The sequence below is a fragment of the Phoxinus phoxinus genome (assembly GCF_949152265.1).
Source record: "Phoxinus phoxinus genome assembly, chromosome: 22".
Lineage (NCBI taxonomy): Eukaryota > Metazoa > Chordata > Actinopteri > Cypriniformes > Leuciscidae > Phoxinus > Phoxinus phoxinus.
In genome coordinates, this window is record NC_136897.1 from 2,233,739 (window position 1) to 2,255,752 (window position 22,014).

At 40.7% G+C, this 22,014-nt stretch overlaps 2 protein-coding genes across 2 annotated transcripts in view; both read left to right on the forward strand.

The window, feature by feature from the left end:
• Positions 1–22,014, forward strand: part of LOC306990463 (uncharacterized protein) — a gene marked incomplete at its 3' end in the record, with an annotated part of 318,552 nt that overhangs the window by 156,927 nt on the left and 139,611 nt on the right. The gene's annotated exons all lie outside the window — the stretch shown is intronic.
• The window catches only part of col2a1b (collagen, type II, alpha 1b), a 78,336-nt gene that overhangs the window by 53,037 nt on the left and 3,285 nt on the right, over positions 1–22,014 (forward strand). The window contains exons 36-53 of the mRNA XM_079597549.1: positions 151–204; positions 321–374; positions 1,344–1,397; positions 2,529–2,636; positions 2,993–3,046; positions 3,117–3,170; positions 6,181–6,342; positions 7,224–7,331; positions 8,799–8,906; positions 11,588–11,641; positions 11,727–11,834; positions 12,409–12,462; positions 12,616–12,723; positions 12,834–12,887; positions 13,886–13,993; positions 15,764–16,052; positions 19,936–20,123; positions 20,215–20,457. Coding sequence (XP_079453675.1) covers positions 151–204; positions 321–374; positions 1,344–1,397; positions 2,529–2,636; positions 2,993–3,046; positions 3,117–3,170; positions 6,181–6,342; positions 7,224–7,331; positions 8,799–8,906; positions 11,588–11,641; positions 11,727–11,834; positions 12,409–12,462; positions 12,616–12,723; positions 12,834–12,887; positions 13,886–13,993; positions 15,764–16,052; positions 19,936–20,123; positions 20,215–20,457 — 1,962 coding nt within the window. The remainder of the gene's footprint in view (positions 1–150; positions 205–320; positions 375–1,343; positions 1,398–2,528; positions 2,637–2,992; positions 3,047–3,116; positions 3,171–6,180; positions 6,343–7,223; positions 7,332–8,798; positions 8,907–11,587; positions 11,642–11,726; positions 11,835–12,408; positions 12,463–12,615; positions 12,724–12,833; positions 12,888–13,885; positions 13,994–15,763; positions 16,053–19,935; positions 20,124–20,214; positions 20,458–22,014) is intronic.

Here is a 22,014-nt window from a genome sequence, read left to right on the forward strand (position 1 = left end):
TTAAATACACAACGACATAATTCACGATATTTCCAGTTGAGAGTCTCCCAGTGAAAGCATGGGTTTACTGGGACACTTCCGTGTCCGAAGACACTTGCACAGAGAATTCACTCTTTCATGTTTATGAACATAATTCTTGTGTCTTTACAGGGTTTAACGGGTCCAATCGGTCCTACGGGTCCTGGGGGACCCAACGGTGAAAAGGTACTAAGGTTTCCTGTTTGTTATTAGTTGATTTGTTTGTTGGATGTCTGATATTAACCACTGCATCTCACATTATCTCATCATTGAGCCTGATCCTTCCCTCATTCATTCCTCAGGGAGAATCCGGACCCATGGGACCGTCTGGAGCTGCGGGGACGCGCGGTGTTCCTGTGAGTCTCTATACCAGTGTTCAGGAACCTGTGCTCATAGCAGTGTCATTTATCTACTTCACATACATCTACATATTTTTGCTATTGTTCAGAAATTACATGAAACTTCATTCTGGTCTGACTTCTTCATACCTCGTGTCATGATATTACATGATATGACACGCAGTAGTGGGCAAGAGTGATGTCCGGAGGGGATATTTGTTCTTAATGACCGTAAAAGTTTGATTAAACCATCAAAATAGAAGGAAAATATTTTTGATTTTTAAAATAATTTAAATATGAGGAAATAAAAAAAATATTTATATTATTGCAAAAATATAAAATGCATAGAAAATTAGGAAAATGCATACATTGACAACAACATAATCAGTTATTAATATTTTGTTGGTTCTCTCTTGCTTTTGCATCATCATTTCTTTGTATGACAGCCTGGGCAAAAATTATGTCACACAATTTGGCATGTTTCATTGCATTATTATCACAAATAAAACAGTCGAATCCAAGCACAACTATGCAATATGATTACAAAACAATATTTAACCCTGTTAATAATATTTCAATAAAGGGTGAAGATGTCAGTTTTCTAGTATCCTCCCTGTATCCAGATCTTCTCATCGTGATCGTTTGGATCTTCAAACACATTTTTGGATAAAAATCGAATGTTTCCACTGTGATCAATGCAATGCAGCGGGACAGTAAAATAATGACATAATACAGTTAGAAAACAACATCATATCAACACACACATACAGATGGATAGATTTAATCCAGATTTAAATTTATATAACTTAGTAATCCATGTACAGAGGTTATATATAGATGCATTATACATATCGTGTCGTACATTCTAGGAAAAGAACATAACACAGTCTAAACACTTCTCTGGTTTAGCTGATGGTGTGGCATCACTATTGTACATGAGAATGAACAAGTACACACACTAAAACTGAGGCTTTATGTTTCTGACAGGGGGACAGAGGAGAGACCGGTCCTCATGGTCCTGCTGGTTTTGCTGGTCCACCTGTAAGTACAGCAATACACTCCTAATATCTGATGTTTTTTAGTTATTTCTCATACATTACCATCAGACTACTGGACTAGCGGTTTCTCAGTGCACTAATACACATTTCTTTGACCTAGAGGTTACCCAACTAATAGTGAAACTCATTTGTGCAGAAAATAAAATGAAGTTGGAAAGATGGTGCTTAAGTTGATCGTATATGTATTTGATAAAGTAAGCACTGAGATGACAGTATTCAGTGTAAGAGAAGGCAGACGAGTGTCCTCAGCACATTACCCAGAACATAGTTTATAAGATGTGTTTCTGCTTCTGTTTGGCTGTTGTCTCTACATCCAGTATGTTGTGAAGTATGTCATATTAGACGTTTAAAACTGTTACTGTACGGCAGTTTTGCAGCATGAATTTAGACGTGAGAGAACGATGGTTCAAGTGGTCAAGCTGGTCGATGACCTTCAGTGGTCAAGCTGATTCATGAGCTGGAGCGGTGAGAAGGTTTGACAATGAAACTCTCGGTAAATCAATGTTTTTTCAGCATTGTGGACTCTTATCGAGACATATTTAAAGAAGTGTAGTGGAGGAAGAAGAAATCAGTTTTTTTTTTTTTTATTCAAAATCAAGAACATGTTCTCCTGCTTGAATGTTGATTATTCTCCTCATATTCTCCATTGTTGCGGCTCCTCTCTTCCCAGTCTGTCAGTAACGCTGTTTACTTCCTGTCTCTATGAAGCCCCTCCTTCTGAAAAGCACACTGTGCTCTGATTGGTCGGCTGGAGCAGTGTGTTGTGATTGGTCGAGCACTTCGAGTGTGTTTGGGAAATGTCCCGCCCCTTACCATAACCGCCAGTTTAACACACTACTAACTAACTCAACCAGGCCCCGCCCCTTTATTTTGCGTATTAATTATTATAATGAGGAATATTGTGACGTGTTCGTTCCCGGAAGAAACTCATGGAGGCGTTTCAGGAGTTCAGACACTGACACTGATATAGAGAAGAACTGGAGCTTTTCATGATCACACAGCAACATCACACACTACACACAGATCAACATGGACACAAGCGTGATATGTGCTCTTTAGTATTGCCATTGACTGTCCGTGTGTTATGTGTGTGTGTGTGTTATGTGTGTGTTAGGGTGCAGATGGACAGCCTGGGCTTAAAGGAGATCAGGGTGAAGGTGGACAGAAGGGTGACGCTGGTGCGCCGGGCCCTCAGGGGCCTTCTGGATCTCCAGGTCCTCAGGTAACATAGGCCAGTTTCATTTACTTTACTGCAGTGCTGTTGTTCGATAGTATTTCTATTTCAATACTTCGAGCAGCCATTTTCAAAAAAACGTCTAAAGACACATCTTTTCCATCAGCACCTGACCAATTAATACTAGCACTTTCCTTTTCTATACTATTCTATTCTATTTGTTTTGTTTTTCTGATTTTAAATAAAACACGATATGTGTACTTTGATAACTGAGACTTGTTACACTGTTGCCTTCTTCTTGTCTATTGTTCTCATTTGTAAGTCGGGTTGGATAAAAGCGTCTGCTAAATGATTAAATGTAAATGTAAATGTCTTCATATTGTTTATTCCTGCTTTGGTTGTAGGGCCCAACTGGTGTGTCTGGACCGAAAGGGGCTCGTGGGGCTCAAGGACCTCCTGTAAGTGCAAACCAGAGGATATTCTTTGTGAATGTAGATCATGAATCTAACTTTTGAATGGTTTTTGCAGGGTGCCACCGGTTTCCCTGGAGCCGCAGGTAGAGTCGGACCTCCTGGACCCAATGTAAGTAAATCACCTGTTCACTACGACATAAAAATAGTGTAGTGTACAACATTTGAGCTCCGTCTACATTAATCCGGATACATTTGTTAACCGCATTTTGTTTAAAAGCGTTCTCCGTCCACACTAGCGTTTTCAGGCGTTTCAGTGCGGATGAGGAACTTTTGGAAAACGCTAAATTCCCCTTAACAGCGAATGTGTAAACCCTCACCACAGCTCACTGAGAAGATACAGACGGAAAAATACATGATAAAGTTATGTCAATTCTTCTGACAGGATCATGTTATTGGGCAGAATATCTCCTCATCACTGACGGTCAGGTCGCTCTCACTCACTATCATGTGTTTGGTGTAAACGCTAAAACTGCTCATGTTTCACCGCAGGATAGCAGATGTGTGTGTATTCTGTCCTCTGTGCAGGACTGGGATGTGAAAAGTGTGTGAAGGAACATATTTTAGGATCAGTGTGAAAGTGAACAGCCGATAACAGGCACAATACCGCTATAAACATCAATATCTATTGGTACAATATGCGTCACATGACTAAACTTACGCCATCATTTTCAAATAGCTCAGTTTTCACAGTCCACACTACAAAGCAAAAACGGCATTTTCAAATTGATCCACTTTGCGGAACTTTCAAAAAAGCTTTGTTTTTATTAATAAAAACGCTGTCTCAGTGTCGACGGAAGGCCAAACCTGAGAGAAAAAGATGCGTTTTCAAGCGTATGAGTGGACGAGGCCCTGATTAGTGTAATCGATGATCTGACAAGCATCAGCACACATTATTAATGCTCAAACTGAAGCCTCTCTGTCCATCATGTCCCCCAGTATGTTTATTAACAGTTTCATCATGAGAACGTTAAAGGTGCTGTACGTGACTTTTTTACTCTACTAAAGCATACAAATACCATAACATGTTTGCAGATATTTAGGAAACATGCTAAGTTCACATACTCGTTTCCCTGAAAAACACTTTTATTATTTATTATTTTACACGTTCCGTGTTGTCAGTCGGTTTTTATTTTGGTCTGTGAGACTCCGCCCACTGCCAGTTCAGCCAATAGTATTTCGACACCCGGGATGCCAGTTGGCGGGATACACAGCAAATAAACTGGGTCAGAGATTGCAGATTCCACACAACCTAATAAGCCTCGATATCCATCTAAAAATATAGATGAACGAGAGCATATTAAAACTCTCGTTCATCTATATTATAATTGACAATGAAAGTCTCCTCGGCTTTCATTGTCAATTGACCGTACGCAAAGACCCGCCCCCTTTAGTTACTGTTGCTATATACGACAAGCCACGCCGCTCTCACACACACCATGTTCTCACGCAGTGAAAAACACACACGGAGCAGAGAGACACTGACAGACACAGACCAGATTACTTTTGATATGAAACAAAGTCTCAACTTTTAAATTTGGTCATTTTTTAAAGAAATTTTAACAATAAATAGTGTTTTGTGTCTCTTTAATGTGTGTGACAGATCGCTGTCGCCTCAGTTAAAGCCGCTCGTGAACCGATCATCTCTTCCTTCTAGTTCATTTATAGCATCAAATAAACATGAATGAACATCAGAAGGAATGTTGTTTTGACCGCGGAAAGACGTCAGTACACTCCGCTTCTCAAGCTCAAATCCTCCAACGTTAATCTACTAACTCTCCTGACAAAAATGGCAGATTCGTCAGATGGCAGATCATGATTGGTCAGATCGCCTGTCAATCAAACTCCCTGCAAAGGGTCAATTGTGCTCATTCCTGTTGCGTGTCCTCAAACTGGCAACCCACGTGAGCGTCGAGTCTGAGGAGGAGGGGCGGGCGGGAAACAACAATCTCTGATACTTTTTTTTTTTTTTCCAATATGTTTATTGTTCTTTTCTCATTTTATAACCACAGAACAAGTACACATGCTTACACCCTTTCACATATACATCTTCAATTTACACTTCTTAAAAGAAAGAAAAATCTTTAAAAAAAAAATATATATATATAATAATAAATAATAATAATAAAAAGAGATAAATAAGTAAATAATAAAACATGAATTTGTTACAAACAGTGTTTACAGAGTCTTTTTCCCGTACGGTCTACATTCCCAGTTTACATGATATTTATGTATGGCTCCCACAGCTGATCAAAGTCTTTCCTCTTGCATTTAGCAATATAAGTTAGCCTTTCCAGTCCAATACAGTTTGATATCTCCTTTATCCACATTTTCATGGATGGAGCATCCATACTCTTCCAGCATAATGCAATAGCTCTTCTGGCTTGAAGCAGACCAAAGTCTACAAGTTTAATCTGTCTTGATGTTTGTATAAAGTCCATTGGATATATTCCAAGAATACAAAGTTTTACATTCAAAGGAATTATAATGTTAAACATGTTTGACATACATTTTATAATCTCCTTCCAGAAGTTTTGTATTTTTGGACATTCCCAGAGGCAATGATATAATGTACCTTTATTATCCAAGCATTTAGAACACACATCTGGAATATTACAGGACATTTTATGAAGTTTGACAGGTGTTATATAAGTTCTCATTAACCATTTATATTGAAGTAATTTAAACCTTGTATTTATTGTCTGTGTTTGTGCTTTAAGACATGCATATTTCCAGTCCGCCTCATCTATATCTTCATTTATATCCATTTTCCAGGCATTTAATTTGTCCAATGTTGATTCAGTACTGTGTTTGGCCATTAAATTATAGTACACAGATACGTGACCCTTGCCTTCTAGATTTACAAGAGTTATTTCTTCTAATTTTGATAAAGATGGCATACAGATTATCTGTTCTTCTTTTGATAACATGTAACTTTTCAACTGCAAATACTTAAAAAAATGCTTTTTGGGGATTGTATATTTCTGGCACAGCTGATCAAATGAAAGTAAAACACCATCTTCATATAGATCCAATCTCTGATACTTTTGATTGAACTGCAGTACCTCTTTCCACCACTAGCTGTCAATCTTACAGACTGCACCTTTAATGTCCGTCCTCAGGGTAACCCGGGTCCCTCTGGTCCGGCTGGTCCTCCTGGTAAAGACGGTCCGAAGGGTGTTCGTGGAGACGGTGGTCCTCCTGGAAGACCCGGAGACGCTGGGTTACGTGGATCGGCTGGTCCTGCTGGCGAGAAGGGAGATCCTGGAGAAGATGGGCCTCACGTATGTAGCTTTACTGGATCTCATTAAACGTGGCTGTTTGCCTCAACTTTGACCTCAGTAATAACTCACCCATGACTGAAACCTGACATTACACTTGTACTTACTGTGATTAAAGTCAAACCCAAATTCATTCAGACTCCTTCAACATTTCTCACATTATCAGTTTATTCGCTATAGTTTAGAAAATGGTAATAAAATATGAGCAGAACTCAGTTGATATTTGACAGGTTTTGTCCGTCCTTCTGTTAGACTCTCACACATGAATTATGTTGAATATCTGTCAGCTGGTAAATTTAACTACACAATTAGATAATACCAGTTTAGCTCAACCAGTGACCAAGCAATGCTTCATTGTGTTCAGTGTGTGTGTAAAAAGAGCATTAGCAGACAAAACACTTCCGCAGAACATGATCAGCTCAAAGTGGCCCAATCATTTTTGGTCCCAAATTTTTATATTTGTCACTGGTAGTCGCTGTATGAAGAATATTTGGGTATAATATGTCACATTTACTTTATTTTGCTCTCCTCACTCACTTACATAAATTAAATATAGTGTCCTGCACACACTATAATAAAAAAATATAAAAAATGATATCTGGTGTCTGAATAATTTTGGGTTTGACTGTATTTTCTCATTCCTGGGAAAAGTATTTCCTGCCCGACACAGATTTTCCCCTAAATATATTTATTGCCATTTGCTTGAACATTAAAACAATAAAATAAAACAAAATAATGAATGAATATAAAAAAATATAATAATAATAAACATTACATGAAATCTAGAACCAGACTAAAACATCAAATAATATACATGTTGATGCAGTTCACAGCCGTTGATTGATAGGTTGGATGTCTGACCGTGTGCTTGTGTCCCGGTCCAGGGTCCGGACGGGCCGTCGGGTCCTCAGGGTTTGGCTGGTCAGCGTGGGATTGTTGGGCTCCCAGGACAGCGTGGAGAGAGAGGCTTCCCTGGCCTTCCTGGACCCTCCGTGAGTCCCAGAGAAACACGGACATTTAATGTCCTAATGATGGAAATACATCAACATTTATGATGGAAAAGTGACAGTCCGTGTCAGTCATAAGCTTTTGATCAGATTTTCCTTTCAGGTGGACTTTATGTAATCATACTTTGCCAGATGTTGAGTTTCCAGTCAATAAGACAAACTGATAATAGGATCAGAATGCTTTCCGTGTTTGATGGTCAGCCAGTGAAGCCCAGGCCTGTGCATTATAAACCCACAGCTGCAAGATATGAGGCGCTCTCTCTGTCTTCACTATTTCACCAAAAATCACAACACAAGTCATTTCTTGAATACCATTTACTGTTAACTCTTTCCCCGCTGGCATTTTAAAAAAAAAGTTGCCAGCCAGCAGCAGAATATTTTATAATATTCTTTTGGCATTAAATTTTCGTGAAAATTATGTTATATGAATATCTGAACATAGAATATATCAAAAGAAAGAACTGAGCCTCTGCATTTAAAGGTAGGGTAGGTCAGAATTGTCTAAAAAACTTTTATTCAAATTTGTTTAAACTGTCTTTATATACCAATACATAATTAAAATGCAAGTACTCTGAAATAGAGAGTATAAAAAACTGAGTGACTATAGTGTATTTAATCTTCAATAAACACAGCTCATTAATTCCATTCACTCCCACCTAAAAACGGGTGCGCGACTGCACGCACGTGGGCGGAGCCAGTAATAGCGGCGGTAGTCATGGCGACGGAGAGTGACAGTCGCGCAAGCCAATCACTTGTTTCGTCCCGAATGGAATTAATGAGCTGTGTTTTTTGAAGATTAAATACACTAGAGTCACTCAATTTTTATACTCTCTTTTTTAAAGCACTTGCATTTTAATTATGTATTGAAAGACAGTTTAAGCCAATTTGAAAAAAAAGTTCTTTAGACAATTCTTACCTACCCAACCTTTAAGTAAACAAACTAACTAACAAAAACATTTTATTTTAGCTTCATGCATTCTTTTTTATCAACTCTTGAATGTGCGTAAGATTCATAAAAAAGCAACATTTTGAACAAAAGGCTTAGAACATCGCATTTTTGATCAAAAAACGATGATCAAAACACAGATCGAGGACATCGAAGTCGTTTCCTGGTTCTGGGTTCGACATTTTATACAGTGACGTTAAAGATCTTTGATTTATGCTGTTTAATGTTCGATGATTGCATTATTTCTGCTTCTTCTTCAGCTGTGTTTTGATCAGGAGATTCTGCACTCTTTCAGAAGATGTGTAATAGCGCCCCCTACCGTATAACAGTGAAAACACGGATTGCCAAAAATTGTAAATGGCAGGGAAGCATTGCGCCATAAATGATGGAAAATTCCGCAATGGCGGGGAAAGAATGAATAAATAAAAGGACAAATATTATATGAGCAAATGCAAAGCTGACGTGTGTAGAAGTAACTAAATCGCATTTATGAATGTCCATCACAGGGTGAGCCTGGGAAACAAGGAGCTCCTGGTGGATCTGGAGACCGTGGGCCGCCTGGACCTGTGGGATCACCGGGACTGACAGGAGCCGCTGGAGAACCCGGGAGAGAGGTACGGTACAACCCTGGGGATTTACTATGGTACAACCCTGCTGATTTACTACAGTACAACCCTGGGGATATACTATGGTACAACCCTGCTGATTTACTACAGTACAACCCTGGGGATTTACTACGGTACAACCCTGGGGATTTACTATGGTACAACTCTGCTGATTTACTACGATACAACCCTGGGGATTTACTACGATACAACTCTGCTGATTTAGTACGGTACAACCCTGGGGATTTACTACGGTACAACTCTGCTGATTTAGTACGGTACAACCCTGGGGATTTACTACAGTACAACCCTGGGGATTTACTACGGTACAACCCTGCTGATTTACTATGGTACAACCCTGGGGATTTAGTACGGTACAACCCTGTGCATTTACTACGGTACAACTCTGCTGATTTACTATGGTACAACCCTGCTGATTTACTACGATACAACCCTGGGGATTTACTACGGTACAACTCTGCTGATTTAGTACGGTACAACCCTGCTGATTTACTATGGTACAGCCCTGCTGATTTACTATGGTACAACCCTGCTGATTTACTATGGTACAGCCCTGCTGATTTACTATGGTACAACCCTGCTGGTTTACTACAGTACAACCCTGGGGATTTACTACAGTACAACTCTGCTGATTTAGTACGGGACAACCCTGGGGATTTACTATGGTACAACCCTGCTGACTTACTATGGTACAACCCTGCTGATTTACTACGGTACAACCCTGGGGATATACTACGGTACAACCCTGGGGTATTTACTACGGTACAACCCTGGGGATTTACTACAGTACAACTCTGCTGATTTAGTACGGGACAACCCTGGGGATTTACTATGGTACAACCCTGCTGACTTACTATGGTACAACCCTGCTGATTTACTACGGTACAACCCTGGGGATTTACTACGGTACAACCCTGGGGTATTTACTACGGTACAACCCTGGGGATTTACTACAGTACAACTCTGCTGATTTAGTACGGGACAACCCTGGGGATTTACTATGGTACAACCCTGCTGACTTACTATGGTACAACCCTGCTGATTTACTACGGTACAACCCTGGGGTATTTACTACGGTATAACCCTGGGGATTTACTACGGTACAACCCTTAAAATCAACCAGTAAAATAAAAAACCCTGCTGATTTACTACGGTACAACCCTTGAAACCAGTAAAAAAAAAAACCCTGCTGATTTACTCCGACACCACCAGTAAAATCAACCAGTAAAATCAACCAGGGAAAATATGCAAACTTTTTGGGATCTCGCACTGTTTAGGCCGCACCTGAATTATATTTTTCAGATGAAGAGGCTGATAGAATTTTATCTACACAATATTTCAACGACTTTGATTTAGTGAAGATGGTAGCAGATTTGAATGTAAAAACTGCTAAGAATTATTCTTCAGTCTCTGATCTTATTGATCAGTTTCTGAAATTAGAAACCAACAGAAAGTTACATAATAATTTGGAACATGACCAACAATACCAGTTATTTTACACCAGATCAAGTGGCCCAGTTCTGAATTTTATTTGCATCATCTACAGTTGCTGCCACAGCGGAAAAAAATATTTATTTATCACTTTATACAGTACAAATAACTTAAAAGCAGCTGTTTCAACACACATCTGGATCCCACTGTCAAAATCCTTACAATAAATCCTTAATACATTGAAGTCCTTTAAAACCCCAATCCATTTTTTGATCTTATCGTGAATAATTTGTCTATGCATGTATAATTTCGCTCCGTTTTTGGACCTTGCCATCTTTAATCAAACCTGTATGTGAGGCCATGCTGCACTTCAGCCAATCACATTCAGATCGGCCTCCGTTCTGTGCTCACAATGCTCACTTTTCACATCCAACAACCGACTGGAGAAAATCTGCTGTACTTTTTTTTTGTTCAAAAATTTGAAAAATAATGCAGGAATTGCTAAGCCAGGCGCTCAGCAACCAAAAGCTGAGTGATCACCAACAGCGCTGTCCACGTATCCCTTCTCCACACGGATGACCCATACAGACAACATTCAAGATTTGCTCATGTGCAGAAAATGCATTGTAATCTCTCCCCTGACATGATATATTTAGTATGTTGACGCATTTAAATATGTCTGACAAAACAAGCCAACCTTTGCTCTTGTGCTGTGCCAGTGGGGATTGAAAATGTGACAGAAAAACCTCTCTCACATCGGTCATAGAGTGGCAATAGGACTCACAGCTAGTGGACCTGCGCAAAAGCTACGGTTTAATGCGCTCCCAATTCTTCACATGGAAGAAATACCTTTAAGAGCCGGTTTGTACGTGATTGACAGGCCTGTGCTGCAGTTCTTTGGATGTTTTGCCCTCCAGGTCTCCCGGCTGGTCACATGACTGAAAAATATGAATGCTTTTGAGGAGGTTAATCATTTTCCCAACATGCCGAAGATCATGTGGCGTCTTTTGCCAGTCAAGGCTTGTCTATGTATTGTAGATCCACATGGATCTCGGAGCGTCCTCTATAACCATCACTGAATTTTCCCAGTTTATATTGTACTCTCTCACAGATTTGTTCAGTTTATTGAAGATTATTTTTCTTTACTTTAAATTAAGGTAAATGCATTGATTGTATTGATAGCATAAACGATACTGTACAAGAGCTCACGATGAGTTTAATATTATATTGTTTTTCAGGGCAACCCTGGGTCTGATGGTCCTCCTGGCCGAGATGGTTCTGCAGGGATAAAGGTGTGAGGTGTAACGTTCATGCATCACAGAGTGTTTTATGCTGTGAGTTACGCATCTGACCGGCTGTGGGTGGTGTTGTGTTCAGGGTGACCGAGGGGACACGGGTCCAGCTGGTGCTTCTGGTGCTCCGGGCGGTTCTGGTGCTCCTGGTCCAGTCGGACCCACTGGGAAACAGGGAGACCGAGGAGAGGCTGTAAGTACAGATTCCTAGAGCTCTTTTATTTGTGTTGAGGAAATGACATTAGCTTATTAGTCTGGAACATTGTGTCGAGAAAAGTTGTTTTATTGAAGAGTACAATTCAAAGTATTGGCTGATATCGTCTGATTAGGGCTGTCCGTTAAACGCGTTATTAACGGCGTTAACGCGAACCCGTTTTAATGGCGTACATTTTTTTATCGCGAGATTAATGCCTAGCAAACTTTGTCGTTTTTTTCACATGCTTTTCCACAAGTCTTTGGTGCACTGCAGTTTTTAAGCAGAAAATACTCAGCAATGCTGTCGACTTATGAATTTACACATGCTTTGTCTTAAAGCAGATTAATAACTCCACATAGACACATAAACAACATTAAAAGCTGGATTTCCACCACAGGGGGACTTCAAAGCTGCCGTTAATACATATTAAAAGGGTGTAAAGCTTAGGGCTTGCACTGTCCAGTGTAGTGCTGGAAAATAATAAGGAAAAAGAAAAGGATTTATGAGTTAAAAAGATGATGTTAAGCCAAAAGATGAAGATGCGTGACACACTAATGACATGTAACTGCAGGGACCTAAAGGACCTTCTGGACCTTCGGGGCCCGCTGGAGCTCGGGGAATGCCTGTAAGTACTTTTCTTGTCACACGTTAATAACACTTTTATTTACTTTGCGCCAGTTATAAAAATCAAGTGCTGAAACTCACCTTTCAGAAGGCAATGTGTCTATGTATGCATAAGATTCAATGTAGACTTAATGCCGATGTCCATTAATCTCAGGGGCCTCAAGGGCCGCGTGGAGATAAGGGAGAAGGTGGAGATTCAGGTGACAGAGGACAGAAAGGACACAGAGGTTTCACCGGTCTTCAAGGTCTGCCTGGACCTCCTGTAAGTTGCTATTTATTTGTGACATTTGAACTTTTAAAGCATTCTGCATACAAATACTGTGATAAGATGTGATACGATTATTCAAAGACATCTGTACAATCCACACACAGGGTCAACCTGGTGACCAAGGTGCTTCTGGACCTTCTGGACCCGGTGGAGCAAGAGTATGTGCCTACGAACCCTTACAGGACAAAAATATATGGGAATATCCTGCAAAATATATACTTTAGTATCCAGGAACCCTTACAGAACAAAAATATATGGGAATATCCTGGAAAATATATACTTTAGTATCCAGGAACCCTCACAGAACAAAAATATATGGGAATACACTGCAAAAAAATATATTTAGTACATGCAGGTGTGCTAGTGCTTATGTTAACTAGCTTGAACATTATGTAAATAATTAAAATATATATTACATTTATATATTTCTCTATATATGTTGCATGAGTAAATATATCTGCAATATATTATTACACATGCAGAACCATATCTGATCACATATACATCTACACTGTAAAAAAAAAAGTTGGTTTAACTTAAAAAAGCAAGTTACCGTGTTAAAATTAAAATTTTGAGTTTGTTGTAATTACATTTTTTAGTTAATACAATAAAGAAGAATGGTTTAATAAACAGAAACTCAAAATAGTATGTTATCTTCACACATTAGTGATCGAAGTTGATTTGACAAAAGATAAAAAGTTGTAATAACAAATCATGAAAATATTTTTTTACAGTGTATATATTATGAGGTGAATTACTGAATATAAAATGACATACATTATGATATATTAGTAAATATATTGTCTCGTATTTTTCAATATATGTGCCAATTCCTTATGTATTATTCAATATATTGTAATATATTAACACAATATATTATTCTGTATATTTGAAAATATACTGTTAACCCATTTAGTATATTGATCATTCATATATAGGGAAATATATCTTCTTTTAATAAGAGAATATAACATGTACCCAGAGTTTAGCTCAAACACACCTGACCCAACGGGTCCAGGTCTTGGAAACTACAGGCAAGTGTGTTGGAGGAGGTTGTAACTAAACTCTGGAGATCAGCAGGATCAGGATCAGAAACATTTGGACTATGCAAACTGGTGACGCTGTGCTGAGACTCAGACTTTCCTTCTCTTTCCAGGGACCGCCAGGCCCTGTTGGTCCAGCTGGAAAAGATGGATCAAATGGTTTGCCTGGACCTATCGGCCCCCCCGGACCTCGTGGGCGTTCTGGAGAGACTGGGCCGTCCGTGAGTACCAAAGCCAACACTAGATTTACACATTGGTTCCCAACCTTACTGGAGTATCCAGGAAGTACATCCAACACTTCACATTGTGTTAATCTCCCTAGTTAAAAACACTCCCCAGCCAGTTAGTGAAGACTAGTTAAAGGGGTGCTCCTAAAATGTGTGCTGTTGGGAATATTCCAGGACCATGGTTGGGAAATGCTGGTCTTAAAATGCCCTTATTATGCTATTTTACAGGTTCCTAATGTTGTTTTGGAGTCTCCTACAATAGGTTTACATGCATCCAAGGTCTAAAAAAACACTTTAATTATCTTAACTTAACACTAAGGAGGCTTTTACACTGGGGTCGTTTGCTGCGGTCCGAGCCCGAGCGCGGTTGTTCCCGGCGACCCCGCAGCATTGGTCTGGTTTCACACTCAACTTAATTCTATCGGACCCTGGTGCGTTTGTGTGCATCTTACGTCATCGCAAACATGCACGGCGCATGATAGAAAACAGAACGCGGGTTCAATGTATTGTGTTTTTTATTAATTCGGTGCTATTATGCGCAGCTGAGTGAACAACACAGGTTTACTGTGTGTGTGTGTGTGTGTGTGTGTGTGTGTGTGTGTGTGTGTGTGTGTGTGTGTGTGTGTGTGTGTGTGTGTGTGTGTGTGTGTGTGTGTGTGACGCATAAGGTGGCCTTAATTCTGCTGCTTGCAAACGGACTCTTTTGAGGAGACAGTGGATTTCCAAATGTGTTGCCCTGATTCGACGCACTATGCATGAATACACTGCCGGCTCACTCTCGCTCGTATCGAAGTTAAATCATCAACACTATCATCCCTTACATGTGTTTTATTTGACTAAATCATAATCCGCTAAAACGCATGCACAGGTCAGTTTACTCCCTGAACAAATGCGCACCCGAGTCCGTGTTGCTTTCACATTCACGCGAACCGCGGCACGGTTCGGGAGCAACCGGACTCAGACCTCCTCCTCAGGTCGTCTCAGGTTCGGTACCCCAGTGCGCACCCGGCTCCGCATGACGGCGTTCACATTAGCGATGTTTCAATCATGCAAACCGTGCCCCGTTCCAAACTAAACTGCCAGTGTGAAAGCCCCCTAAAACACTCATGATCTCCACTGCAGCGTCAGCTCTATTCTCAGTGTCTGAAACGCTTCATCAAGGATTCAGTCTCTAAACCCCGCCTCTCTGAGAGCTGCTCTGCTCTGATTGGTCAGATGGCCCAGTCTGCTGTGCTAATTATATTAAAAAAAATGATTTATCATATTTGAATCTCAGCTCTTGATACTCAGTGATACGAACAGTAACGATGGCGTCGGTTTTACCGTATCAATCTCATCAAAGTGGATTTGCTTTGTCAGCAGAAAACAGCGTCTTCTCCACATGAACAACACAAACTCTTCCAGTCTCAGATACACTACAGTGTTTGAGGGTCAAAGTAGACGTTGTTCACGGCAGCCAATGAAGAACATAGACTGGCATTATGCAAATCTGTTACAAACCTGCGCAGATTCAGCAGGACGTGAGACTGGAGTTACTGACGACTCGATCCAGTTCAGAATCACTTCTGTCTTTCAGGAGACAACAACTCTGTGAAACTTTGCAGATCTTTCACATTCACACACATCTCTATTACACACCACATGAAAGGTGATATCAGAAAAAGCATAATAGGGGCACTTTAAAAATTCTGATAAAAAGTCAGCTTATAATTAAGATCACATAACAGTAAACCAGTGTCAGTAAAATACAATGCTTCTCCAAAGGGCCCGCCTGGAAACCCTGGACCCCCCGGTCTTCCTGGCCCCCCGGGACCTGGCATCGACATGTCTGCGTTTGCTGGTCTGTCTCACCATGAAAAGGGTCCTGATCCCTTGAGGTACATGAGGGCAGACCAGGCCGCCGAAGGCAACCATCAGCACGATGCCGAGGTGGACGCCACTCTGAAATCCCTGAACAACCAGGTCGAGGACATCCGTAGCCCGGACGGGACTAAAAAGAGCCCGGCCCGGACCTGCAGAGACCTGAAACTCTGCCACCCAGACTGGAAGAGCGGTGAGTTTGCCAGACAGCCGCATTTACACTATATGATGTTTTATTAACAAGGTTCGGGAGGAACACGAATGATCAAACAATCAAGTCATTCCAACCAGCAGTCAGCAATCACCCAGCAAACACATCCACGGTGTGGCGACGTCTCTGGCACGTTGCATTTCTGCTATGGCAACCTCGCTGTCTACGTGCTCGCAACATTGTAACAACGTAGAATTGTAAGACGCGACAGGGCTGTAGCAACGTTGTTACACGACATTCAGCAACTGAGAGACGACGTCCTGACAAACATTTTTAAGCTGGATAGGCCTATAGATATCCCCCATTTAGCATTTTATGTTTTGAGGTTAATCTTGAATTAGTCAGATGTTAGATAATTATATACTTTTTAAATATTGTTGATCCTTATTATTATTTAATGGGACTATCAGTAAATTAGACCAATTATAATCAACACCTGCAAGTGTAAAGTAAAAATTACAGAAGGTTAACGTTACGTTAATTCAACTTTATTAAAACTGCACATGGTAATCAAATTGCACTTCCAAAAGTAATACATTTGCAAAAAAACAAAAAAAACAAATATAATTAAACGAATATACTAATTTATTTTAAGTATAACCAATAAAACATAAAAAGCAAAGATCAGAACATTTAATGAACAAAACTGGGTTCTGTACATGGCTGAAAATATAGTCGAAAGCCGGGCGATAAAGGTCGGTAACCGGAATCAAATCCAGAGGAGCAAAGAAACGAATGAGACTAAATAGCGGACAAATCAAATGAAAAACTAAACAGTGCGAGCGAGGCTACATTAGTCACATTAGAAATTAAAGTTGTAGGTTGTGTTTTAATAATTGCGTATCTTGTTTAGCTGAGGTAGGCTAAATGAAACACAATACTCACAACGTATCCTTGCTCGATGAAGAATGAGAACACAATGAGCCCAACGAGCGGTTGGAATTTAAAAGGCTGATTTTCGCGCTTCAGGACGAGTGACGAGTACATCGTCCAGTGGTTGTCCAGACACCCTCGGCACAACCTTAAGCAATGGCCCTGAATGGTGGTTTAATGTCAACATTGTGACAACGCTGTAACAACCTTCACCACACAACGTAGTTAAAGCAACCTTTTGGCCATGTTGTTAAAACGTTGTTAGAAGGTTGGGTACGTTGTGCCAACGTTGGGCAGTAATCAATCAATCCACTCAATCAATATGAGTAAGGCCTGTAAATATACGCAGTCGACTCGCCCATATTCCTCGACAGTTTTCAGCATCCCTCCACCACCCCGTCTCCTCACACTTGCCTGGTTATCTTCCTAACCAGAGATACGGGGGGAGTACTCTGTGTTCGGGCCCAATATCCGAGCTCGGAGCACCTCCCCCCGGACAGCACGCCACATACGCATAACCGTTTACTCTCTGATCATTCGTAAGTGTGAACTCGTGAAATGGTGACCCAATTCTGATGTTTTCCTCCCATGTGGCACAGATCGGATATGACCCACGATCGTGTAAGCAGGAAAAAAACGTGGTTTCTGATATTCTCAGATGTGGAAATAAATCTGATATGAATCGGATACGTGCATTTGCGCCGGCCGTGTAAGCGTACAGATTGGATATTCCCCTGTCAATGCGAATCGTACATCATTGAAAAAAGTGACTTTTTTTAAACAAATTCAACATCTCCAGTTGACTAGCAGAGTATTAATTTCACTCGTTTGTGTTAAAGTGGTGGTATAATGCCCTTTTCACAAGATGTAAAATAAATCTCTGATGTCTCCAGAGTGTGTGTGTGAAGTTTTAGCTCAAAATACCCCACAGATATTTTTATATATCATGTTAAAATTGTCACTTTATGAGGGTGAGCAAAAACGCCTCGTTTTGTGCCTGTCCCTTTAAATGCAAATGAGCTGCTGCTCCCGGCACAGAGGGCGGAGCTTCAAGAGCTCTTGTCCTTTTACCTCACACACACACACACACATGCACTGAAAATTTCAAAAACTTTTAGCCTTTTATGTTCAAGTCAGAAAGATGGAGAGACTCAAGAAGAAGTGACAACATGTAGAAGAACAGGACGTCTCTGAATGGTTAGTTGATGAATTTATGAAGTTTATGTGTAGTTATCTTCTAGTTATTGATTAGCATATTCTGTCATGATAATCTATAAATCGTGTTCCGGGGGCGGGGCTTATGTAAATGTTAGGGTTTGTGATGTCACTAACCCGGGAGGAATGTCGTGTAGTTCCTAAAAGCCGTTTGTTGTAGTCCTTAAAGGGGGGGTAAAATACTTAGTTTCAGTCAATCTCATGTTAATCTTGAGTACCTATAGAGTAATAGTGTGTCCTTCATATCTCCAAAAAGTCTTTAGTTTCATCATATTTATAAAATAAAAATACAGCTTTCCGATTCTATCCGGAAAAAGCCGAGGTCCTTGATTCTGGGCGTGGGCGGAGCTATAGAGTCAAGCGGGAGCGCGTGATACCGTTGTACTTACATGAATGGGGTGTTTTATCACTGGGACCGCGCCAGGTTTTAATTGCAACCGGTTTGCAAATCCAGCGACGACCTTGTTAATAAAACATTCGTCACTGAAATGACCAGAACACAAAACCGCACTTGCCGAACTCCTTTGCTGTCCCGGAAATACAAACTGCATCCACTGTTCCAGTAACACTGGGTTCTTTGGGAAGCTGAACAAGGTAAACTTCCCTCCCTCACATCCCAAAACACACTTTTTTGGAGACATTCTTGACATCAACCATTCCTATTTAGCGCTGCTGATGATGATTTCCGGTAGTAGCGCGTCGATGAGCGCGGCCTTTCTCTCCTCTGGTCGACGTGTGCGTGAACGCGCTTTTCCGAGAGCAATGCTCATATTAGGAGTTCCACTCTGGTCTACGTCATTAGATCTACGATAGAAAAAAACCAGCCGAAACGTGTTGCAACCCGGAAGTATGATTTTTAGCACAGAAATTCTCTGTTATTCGTTCAAAATAACTTTTCAAACTTTGGCCATTATTAGCATGAGAATCCATCTCTTTAACACTGTAAACAACTCTGAATACATGAAACACCATTGTACCCCCCCTTTAAAAAGCGATTTCTTTAAAAGCAAATATCTTCCTTTGCTCTGAACTTTGAGCGTTGTAACTTTGCAGATGTTGTTTATGATCAAACAGCAACATTACACACTAATTACAGTTAGAAAAGTTAACCACCCCTTTAATCAGAGGCGATCTGGCTCTGAAATGTGTTGCGTATGAAATCGTGTGAGTGCTTCAGTCCCGTTGTGGAGACTCTATTCATTCCAGTGAAATCACAAAATAAAATGCACACAAACATGTGCTCTTGATATACAATCTCTGATGAACACATTTGGTTTTAATGAGGAAAAATAACCTATACAAGGGCAGATTTGAACCCATAACCTCTCACATGCTTAACAAAAGTTCTCCCACGAGACCATTAGTACACACTAACTTTTATAGCGGATCTGTGAACATAATCACTGTCTAGAAGAATTTGTACTATATAATAATGATGATTTAGATACAAGGAGGAAACTATTGCATTAAAAATGATGTCAGTAAATGAAACTCATGTACTGTTGCATTTGATTTATTGACATCATAATGTTATTTTTGTCCGTTTCGCCAAGTGTAGTGTAAATGATAGATATCATTATTTTAAAAGATATCAGATATGGGTCACTTTTAAAAGAAGATGTAAGCTGGTCGTCAACAAAAATCGGATATAGTAAAAAAAATGGGAATTGGGGATCAAGACCTGCATTTAAATGCGGCCTAACAGTGGCGTTCATGTGGGATCCCTAGTAAAGTATGAATAAAATGTGTGATATTAAGAAAGTTTCTCTCTCTTTAGGTGAGTACTGGATTGATCCTAACCAGGGCTGCACCGTTGATGCTATCAAGGTGTTCTGCAACATGGAGACCGGGGAGACTTGCGTCTATCCAAAACCCACCAACATCCCACGCAAGAACTGGTGGACTTCCAAGGGTTCAGAACGCAAACACGTTTGGTTTGGAGAAGCCATGAATGGTGGATTCCATGTGAGTTTCTTGAGGACCATTTTCAGAACAATTCTTTAGGATTTAGATAATCTCTGACTAATGAACTCTCTTTTCTTTCTCACTGCCACAGTTTGGCTATGGAGACGACAATCTGGCAGCGAATACGGCGAGTATTCAGATGACGTTCCTGAGACTGCTGTCCACCGAGGCCTCGCAGAACCTCACATACCACTGCAAGAACAGCATTGCCTATATGGACGAGGCCACTGGAAACCTGAAGAAAGCTCTTCTGCTCCAGGGATCCAATGATGTGGAAATCCGAGCCGAGGGCAACAGTCGCTTCACATACAGTGTTCTTGAGGATGGTTGCAAGGTGAGGAATCGCTCTTTTGAATAGGCTTGGGAATCAAGAATTTAAAGACAATACTGGAATTGAATGTAACTTGTAAAAGTTGATATGCAGAATGATACAAAGAAAGGGAGTCAATGCACCTTAGGCCCGGTTTACACCTGGTGTTAAGTTGCGTTTTGGTCGATTGGATCACAAGTAAATAAGTAGGTAGTCTTTTGTGGCTGTTTGACCACATGAGCGTTTACACTATGAACGAAATCCGGTCGAATGCGTTTGTGACTACTTCTGGAAGTGGTCAAAAGTGGACAAGCTCAAAACTTTTTAGACCCCGCTTACCTATCTAGCGTCGTCCACTTGTGATCGGATTAACCAAAACACATTTTAATATTAAAGCAGGGCTCTGCAGTTTCGGGAATTTCTTCGCTGTATTCTCGCTGTTTGCTCGCAGGTTTCTCTATAGAGCGCCCCCTACAGCTTCGGAAGACATATTTGACAACACTGTCGAAAAACTCGTTGGCGACTCTCAGATACCAGAGCTAGTAGATGAACGACATCACAGCAGACGGGACGTTCTTTACAACGTCTTCTTCATTCGGGTTCGAACAGCGTGAGGGAGCAATAATGACAGGATTTTAGCAGATTTCTTTGCCGTAAAGCAATTCGTTACATCGCGAGTCCTGATGTCACGCGATACTTCCTGACGCGGCGGCCCAAAGTTGCAAGTGTGGTTTCTCCGCTCACAGGCGATAGGGGGGTGCGGGACGACCACCATTCAACCCGAAAAAATAATATAACCATTCCAATGACTCTGAAGCTGTTCAGTTAAGGTAAAAAACCTGCATAGTTCACCTTTAAGAGCCGGGTTTACGTGATTGACAGGCCTGTGCTGCAGTTCTTTGGATGTTTTGCCCTCCAGGTCTCCCGGCTGGTCACATGACTAAAAAATATGAATGCTTTTGAGGAGGTTAATCATTTTCCCAACATGCCGAAGATCATGTGGCGTCTTTTGCCAGTCAAGGCTTGTCTATGTATTGTAGATCCACATGGATCTCGGAGCGTCCTCTATAACTGTCACTGAATTTTCCCAGTTTATATTGTACTCTCTCACAGATTTGTTCAGTTTATTGAAGATTATTTTTCTTTACTGAAAGAAAACAACAAATTGAGATTAGGCAAATGCATTGATTGTATTGATAGCATAAATGATACACACTGTACAAGAGTTGCTGTCCTCACTGGTTGTGCTATCATTGCAGTGTGATTCACAAACTCAGGAAATATTGGTTTACTTGACGCTCAAGGCCCTGACACACCACGGTTGGGCCGTCGTTGAGTGTCAGTCGTCCCAGTTTTTGCACTGTCGGCACTAGTCAGATGCCGGCGGGGGATATTTTGGCCGATTAAGGATGTTGAATCAGCATCTGTTGGCGTTGTCGGTGAGGGAAATCTGATTGGCTGTTCAGAGAACAAGTCAATGCACGATTATAAAAGCGAAAGTGATGAAAGCGAACAAAGAGGTCAAGACGGTACAGAAAGCTGGTGTAGTTTTAAGTCATCTTACCTGAGCTTATCTTTCAA